The sequence below is a fragment of the Charadrius vociferus genome, unplaced genomic scaffold, assembly GCF_000708025.1.
Source record: "Charadrius vociferus isolate BGI_N301 unplaced genomic scaffold, ASM70802v2 scaffold1040, whole genome shotgun sequence".
In the NCBI taxonomy this organism is placed as follows: Eukaryota; Metazoa; Chordata; class Aves; order Charadriiformes; family Charadriidae; genus Charadrius; species Charadrius vociferus.
The window spans coordinates 714,773-722,601 of NW_009646616.1; the positions used below are offsets into that span (position 1 = coordinate 714,773).

Genomic DNA, 7,829 nt, shown 5'->3' on the forward strand with positions numbered 1-7,829 from the left:
AGCAGGGCATCGCGCTGGGGTATAGCAGGGGGACATCCCCGGGGTTCCCCTCCCTCACGAGAAGGCGTCCCCAGAGGGGAGGGCTGCTGCTGGCTGTGCCCAGTGCTGTGCTGGTTTTGCTGACTCAGCAGCGCACGCCCTGTGTAAACGCCCGCCAGCTGCTGCCCCAGCCGCTGTTTGCTCAGCCTGCGCCGCTCTGTTTGCCTTTCGGGGGATCACGATGGAAGGAGATGGCCTTTCGGCCGCCGGCAAATGGGGCAAGGCAGCTCCAGGCACCTGCCCAAAGGGTCCTTCAGCATCTCTGCTCCTCCAGCCCCTGCCCAGGGCTGGTGCAGGCTGCTCAGTGGCTGCAACCCATCAGTGAGACCCAAATTAAATTGTCCATGGAGCTCTAGGAGCTACAGAAACATGCACCTGCCGCAGCATAACCCGGCTGCCACGCAGCCAGGAAAATTATTTATTTATCATTTCCTTGCAACAGAGATATGGAAAAAAAGCACCCGCCCTCCCCAGGTGCAAACAGCAGCAGCTGCAGCTTCCACGTAGGGATCTATGTACATCACAGTGTAAAGTCCATCGGGAAAAAATTCAATCCAAGTGTTAAAAAAAACCTCCCCGCATATGACCTAAAACCAGGAACCAGAAAAAAAGTGGTTGAGAAAATAGGTTGGGTCCCTCCCTCTTACTATAAAATATACATATATTTCTAAGGCGACATTTCACAAAACCAGACGCGAGGTTCCTAAAGAGTCTGAGCTTGCAGCCGAGGACACCACAGGGGCACAAATCCCACGTGAGAAGCTAGTGTAGAAACGAAAACCTCCACCCACCCCACAGCTTCAGTGGTCAGCATAGTCCTTGGTCTCCACCCCGGTCTCGTTGAGCACCGTTGTCCTCATGATGGCCTCGGTGACCGCATAGGGGTCACAGTTGGCTGCCGGCCGCCGATCCTCGAAGTAGCCATAGCCATCCTGGCCGACCTGGCGTGGGATGCGGATGCTGGCGCCTCGGTTGGCCACACCGGCAGAGAACTCAAAGATGTTGGATGTCTCATGGTGGCCAGTGAGCCGCCGGGAGTTGTCCCTGCCGCCCCGCGGGTCGTAGACGCAGATGTGGTAGTCATGCCGCTTGCTCAGCTTCTCGATGGCGGCTTCGATGTGTCTGTGGGAGAGGAGAACGGGGTTGGGTTTGTCAGTAGGTCCATTTAGGGGGTGCTACCATGGCCAGGAAGGCTGTCACCCCCTCCTTCTGTGCGGGGACAAGGACAGCCCAGGGGACACTCTTATATGACCGGCTGCTTTTAAAATAAGAAGAGCTGGGACAGCCCCAGCACTGCTTGGTGCAGCCACCCAGGTACCGAGAGATACATGCTATGGGGAGCTGCCACATGACCAAGGACACCCCAAACAATGTGCCCTGGTGGCCAAGAAGGCCAATGGCATCCTGGGGTACATCAAGAAAAGTGTGGCCAGCAGGTTGAGGGAGGTCATCCTTCCCCTCTGCTCTGCCCTGGGGAGGCCACATCTGGAGCACTGTCTCCAGTCCTAGAGGCTCCCTGGGTCAAGAAGGACAGGGAACTGCTGGAGAGGGTCCAGCAAAGGGCTACAGAGATGATGAGGGGACTGGAGCATCTCTCTGATGAGGAAAGGCTGAGGCACTTGGCGCTGTTCAGTCTGGAGAAGACTGAGGGGGGATCTTATCAATGCTGATAAATCCTTAAAGGGAGGGTGCCGGGGGGATGGGAACAGTCTGTTTCCAGTGGTGCCCAGTGACAGGGCAAGAGGGAACGGGCACAAACTTGACCATAGGAAGTTCCATCTCAACCTGCAGAGGGCCTTCTCTGCTGGAGGTGCCCCCGCTCTGGCAGGGGGTGGACTGGGGGAGCTCCAGAGGGCCCTTCCAACCCTGACCAGTCTGGGATGCTGTAAATCTCCCAGGTACATCCCAGGCCCCCCTCCAGGACTCACTTAAGACCCCCTTCTCTCCGCATCTCCTCGGTGCTGTAGTTGGTGTGACACCCAGCGCCGTTCCAGTTGCCAGTCATCGGTTTGGGGTCCAGAGTAGCCACGACCCCAAAGTCCTCACAGACACGGTGGAGGATGAACCGAGCCATCCAGAGGTGATCCCCCATCTCAATGCCTTCACACGGGCCCACCTGGAATTCCCACTGGAAGAGGCAAGCGGATGTGTCGGTGAGGACGGGCAGGTTGGTGCCTCCCCAGCCATCACATCCCTGTCACCCCCCAGCGCGGGCTGTGAGCCTGGGCTGCGGCTGAGCTTTACCCCTCAAGAATCAGCAATGGGGATGAGGAGCATCGAGTTAAGCAACAGGACAGCTTTGGCATGCAAAACAAAAAAAAGGGAATAAACTGCTTATGACTAAATACAGCAAATCGGGGAGTGGGGTGTTAATCAAAATGGAGGTAAAGAAGCACCACGCCTGCCTTCGAGGCTGGTGCTGGAGCCGCTGGTGTGCTGGACCCCCATCCCACACTGCAAACAGGGCAGGCGACTATCAAGGACCCTGTTAGTCCTTCTCGGGGCTGGTCCCTCCCCGGCCGGAGCCGGGGCTGCGCCACCCACGGTGACTAAGCAGTGGGTGATGCATTTATGGCTGCTGGCATGGCCTGGCCGAGACCGAGCCCAGGATGCAGAAAGCAGCCAAGAAGGACCCTGAAAAAGCCAGGGCAAACAGCAGGGTCGTTAAAAGTCCTGCCTCAGCCACACTGCAGATAAGCCCCCCCTGCTTATCGCTGCCACATCAGCGGCAGGAGAGTCAGCGATTTTCAGGGCGCAGGGGCAAAACACCGTCGGTCAGTCTGGCCACCCGCCTTAATGCAATCAGGGAGTCCCTCCGGCTAACTCCTAAATAAACCCAAATCCCCCCCAAACTGCTTCCCAAGGCCGTGTCCCACCCGAGCTTCCCAGCTCCCGGGGCGGAGGAGCGGGACGCAGACACCCGTCGCTCCACATGCTGCTCCCGCAGCCCGTCCCGGCTCACCCCGTCCCCCCAGTCCCCGCTCCGCAGGGGAGGGAAAGCTGAGGGGAGCACCCAGCTCAGCACGGGCTGCCCGAGCTCCGGCTGAGCTGTGCAAGGAGCTCACTGCAGTTTGGCCCGGCTGTGATTTCACTTGCCTGCCCCTGCGGGGTGAGTTAGGAGAAAATCAAACGTGTGCATTTTCATCTGAGCAGCGCAACTGCTCCTATCTAGACAAAACCTATGTGGGGAGTCACTGGATTTGGCATTGCAGAGGAGCTGGGAGTTGCTGGGTTATGCCAGTCTCATACTAACTCGCATCCATCACTGGAAACAGGGGCTGCGCGGGGCCATCCCCACGTACCTGGGAGGGCATCACCTCTGCATTGGTGCCACAGATCTTCACCCCCGCGTAGAGACATGCCTTGTAGTGGGACTCCACGATATCACGCCCGTACACCTTATCTGCTCCAACCCCGCAGTAATAGGGGCCTGGAAAGGAAAGAGAAGTCACTACTCCAGTAAAGCTTTTGGGAGCAACAGCAGCACTGCAGCACAGTCCCACTGCTCCCAGGTACCAGCCACCATCTGCAGAGGATTTATGGGAATTAAATGGTGCATCGAGCCACCGACCCCTACTCCAGGACTGGCAGCGGGAGCAATTCATCTGCGCAACCTCAGCCTTATCTAGGGCGGTTCAACAGGACTTGTAATGCATCAACTGGGAGGTGGTCAGGAGATAAGGAAAGCTTGGCTTGGTCTGCCCCACGGCACCTCGCTGACCCTCGGAGCATGTCAAGTGTCCGAGATTGTTCTGACAACAACCGACATTGTTCATGGCTAGAAAATTCAACTGGCCGTGGTTTTATGTGGCTCTTCCTCATTCAAGCAGGTCAGATGAAGATCTTCTCCCCGCCTGGGGGAAGGGAGATGTTGAAAGTGGACAGTCTCCACAAAAAGGCTGATTAAGTCAGGTTGGGAAACCCCTGGCCCTCTCCCAGGAGGCAGCTGAAGCGCTTGGGGCTCACTTCCCGCTGCAGGAGGGCACGATGTGCTGGCCCTTTCCCGAACAGCCACAGGGTGGAGGTTTTTCCAGCCCAGTTCTCCAGCCCTTGCCAAACAAGTCATGCAGCTGAGCTGTTTGTGCAACTGGGGTCCAGCGGGAGCGGCACTGCCGGCCGGCTCACGTGAGCTGCGGGGGAACCGGCACTCTTGGCAAACAGCTCCTGACCCCATTCTGGCTCTTGACCCCATTCTGGCTCCTGCCTGGTGTCAGCTGCGATGGGAAAGCTGTGCCCAAGGTCGGGGATGGCACGCCTGGTGCTGGGCAGCAGTGGGGTGGGAGCCAAAGGGAGCACTTGTGTTGGGGAAGGGAGGGAGCACTTACCCTGGGGGCCGGGGAAGCCGTTGTCGGGCCAGCCGTAGGGGTGGCCATTGATGCCCAGCAGCGTGTACTCCTGCTCCATCCCGAACCAGGGGTGGCTGTCCTTAACCAAGTCCATGACTTTCTTGCATGTGTGTCTCAGGTTGGTCTCTGGGAGCAGAAGAGGTCCAAGTTAGACCCATGTTGTTGGCAGGCACCCACCATGCTCTGCTCCATCCCGCTCAGAGGTTGAGACTCCACCGCTGCCAAGCACTTCCAACAGAAGCCTTAAGGAAACCGGTGAGTGGATCCCCCCTTCCTGTGACATCCTCTGCTCACCAGTTTCCTCCTTGCAGAACTACTCCATTGCCACAGCATCAGGCCACAGAGGTTTTATTCACCTACTCCCCAAACAACCACCAACAGTCCGTGAACATCCTCCTCTCACACACTGAGAGACCAGGAGCTGTACCCCAGCCCCGTCCTACAGACATCCAGATCTGGAAACAGGGACTATACATCTCCCATCACTACTTCACCCCCTCCTTTTTCTACCAGCCTCAGCTTAATTATCCTTATCTTTCTCCCGCTCCATGTTTTTTGTTAGCATCCAGGCTGGCTGACTGTGGCTTGGCCTTTCGTGGTGGCAGCAGTGCTCAGGGCAACCGGGCTTTGCCAGGGAGATGCAGATATCAGAGAACCATCCTGACATGGGACAACATGCCAGGCAACGGGAGGGAGAGTTTGGACCAAAACAGCAGCACTGAAACTGTTGTCACGGGGACAGACAGCAAATTCTGCCTTTAAATCATAATAAAAGACCCCAGAGCAGCTGCAACCTAAAGCCCAGACTATGGGACTGGAAAGGAGCAGTGACGTCTCCCATGCGCTGATGGGAGCCCCCAGAGCCCCCACAGCCCGTAACCTCCACAGAGCCCACCCTGGGAAGAACTGGAGGGTGCACCCCTCTCGTCTGCAGGGTGTTAGGGCTAAGCTCTCTGCCCCGCTCCAGCCCCAGGAGCTGCAGGGTCAGGGGCTCTGCTCCGCCAGAGGAGCTGCCGGGCAGGAACCTCAACCAAGACGCTTCCCCCACAGCTGAGAGGCATGACGCTGTTTGAAGAGGAACCAGCCCCATCTTTCACCATCGCTGCCCACAGCCTCTCCTCTCCCTGGCAGATGTGTGCATCACCCTGCAGATGCTGTCTCCCTCCCCCCACGCACCCAGCAGGGACGTGGCCCTGCTCTTCCAGCAAATAACCAGTTATTTGCCAGCAAATAACCCCTCAGGGAGCCCCTCGGCGTGTCCCTGCAAACCAGCTCTCCCTCCTCTGTCTGGGGCTTTATCAGACAGACCGGACAGACACCGGGACCGCAGACTTCTGCCTGCGGTGATAAGACCAAGAGCCGGCGCGCTCCAGGGCTGCTTGCAAAAGGTCACTCCGAGCCAGCCCACGCCGCCGCAGCACCTTCTCCCTCCTTCTCTGCAGCCACCCATCAACGGGGAGAGCGGCCATGAACCCATCACATCAAAACCTGCTGCTGCGTCCAGCTCCTGCTCCCCCGCCATAACCCCGAAGCCCCGGGGGCTGGGTGTGCTCGGGCTCTAAAGCCGGGTGACGCCTTCGGCGCGCTCCAGTTAGCGAGCGCCGCGAGCTCCACATCTCACTGCTCTTCTCGTCGCCCTGCACTGCTCAAACAGGTTCCTGCAAACAACCACCACCACCAGCGCTTGAATTTTGGAGCCTCGGGCCAAGTGCTCAGTGCTGAGCATCTCCCCACTGCCGGCAGCCCACAGCAAGCTGCCCCTCGGAGGGATGGCACCCTAAATAACAAGTGGGTGACCTTCGGGAGCCGGGGTTGCAAGCCGGTGGTGCTCACCTGCGGGTTTCCTGTTGTACTTCAGCACTTCACAGAGCACCAACTTGTTGGGGTCCAGGCAAAAAGGGTCCCTGAACATGCAGACAGGCACCAGGAACATGTCGCTGTTGGAGCCCTCCGCCTGTGCTGTGCTGGAGCCATCGAAATTCCACTCGGGGACATCTGTGAGGCAGGAGGGGGACAGAGGGGAGAGTGGGATTGGGAAAAAGTATCTCCCATGCAGATTGTGCCAAGTGCTGGTGGCTTAGACCTGGGATGGAGCACCCAGAGGGCACCGGGTGGCCATGGGGCAACAACCACAAAGGTTTTCTCGCACATCCCCAGAGCCCAGCAGTGCTCCCCGAGCATCAGTGCGTTCACCCCCCCCAGCACCATCAGGGCACAGGCAGGATCGGACCCAGCTGCTTCACCTCCCTCCACCAAACCCCATCCGGATGCCAACACGTCTCCACACCTGTTTGCCCAGTGGAAAGGGGCGAGGAGCTCATCCTCCCCTTCCCACCCAGCACTAATGACAGAGATTACCGATTAAGCAAACCGCAGCGACGCAGGCCAGATATTTACCCTGCCGCTTGATATAACCCCACGAGACAACTGCAGCCAGTGCCACGCAACCAGGGAGAGCAAGTGCCACCTCCCACGCTGCTCAAAGCGCCCCAGAACTTTTCCCTGGCAATGCTCGGGGCCCTCCGCCATGCCAACCATCATCTCGAGGGAGAAGCAGTGGTGTTACCTTCGATGCTCTTGGGGAAAGAATAGAAGTAAAATTAATGAATTTACTAATATCTCTCTTCATACACTCCCCATCCCCTCTTTAAAGGTTTTGTCTGGTTCTTCGGAGGCTGAGGAAGAAAATGATCCCGATGGTCCTTTCGCCTTCCGTAGGAAAGCAGGCTGTCAGTACTATGCTGTAAGTAGAATTTCCTTATGTGTCTTAAGACAGAGCATCAGTGTAGGAAAATATCTTGTGTTTAATTGTTTAAAATTATTTTAAGCCTCATTTAGACCAACCTGGCAACTGGCCATGGAGTAGCCCTAAAGAGGGAAGATTAGGAGATGTGCGTTACCGATACTGCTTAACCACCCTCACTGTACCCCAGAGGTGTATTGGGTTTGCACGAAGACGGGTCGGCCGTGGTGGAAGGTAAGTGCTACATAATTGTTGGGGGCGGCTCCGCCCCGGGCTGCGGCCCCCACCCCCGCGGTTACCGATTGAAAACGTTTGTTATGATTTTTTTTTATTTCTTATTAAAATCTTACTTATTAAAACCAGTACGTATTGCGTTGTTAATGCATCACTTTATTAAGAAATAACAAGTTACTCGCTAAATAAATTGTTATTTATTAAAAAATAACAAGTATGACTCATTGAAAATATTATTTACCACCTCCTGCCCCCTTGTGTGCGCTCCCTCCTGGAACTTTGTTTTTGTAGGGTCGCCCTCTTACCTGCGAGCGGGTGTTTTGCCCCCAGCCCTGCCCCGGCGCGCAGAGCCGGCGAGGACAGCACAGTGCGCACCCCCTGGGCACCCCAAAAGCCTCGCTGGGACCGTGCCCTGCGGAGGTGTGATGCCTGGGAACGGATCGGGGTTGCTGGCTGGCCCTGGGGAG

The 7,829-nt window shown here is 57.2% G+C and overlaps 1 protein-coding gene across 1 annotated transcript; it reads right to left on the reverse strand.

The window, feature by feature from the left end:
- Nucleotides 1-430: 430 nt before the first annotated feature.
- On the reverse strand, nucleotides 431-6,967 carry LOC104289065 (glutamine synthetase; the record flags this gene model as incomplete). Its single annotated transcript, XM_009887960.1, has 6 exons — nucleotides 431-1,161; nucleotides 1,968-2,167; nucleotides 3,342-3,469; nucleotides 4,365-4,511; nucleotides 6,219-6,380; nucleotides 6,952-6,967. Coding segments are annotated over 6 exons (975 nt in total), but the record flags the coding sequence as incomplete, so codon positions are not given.
- Between the last annotated feature and the right edge of the window lie 862 nt (nucleotides 6,968-7,829).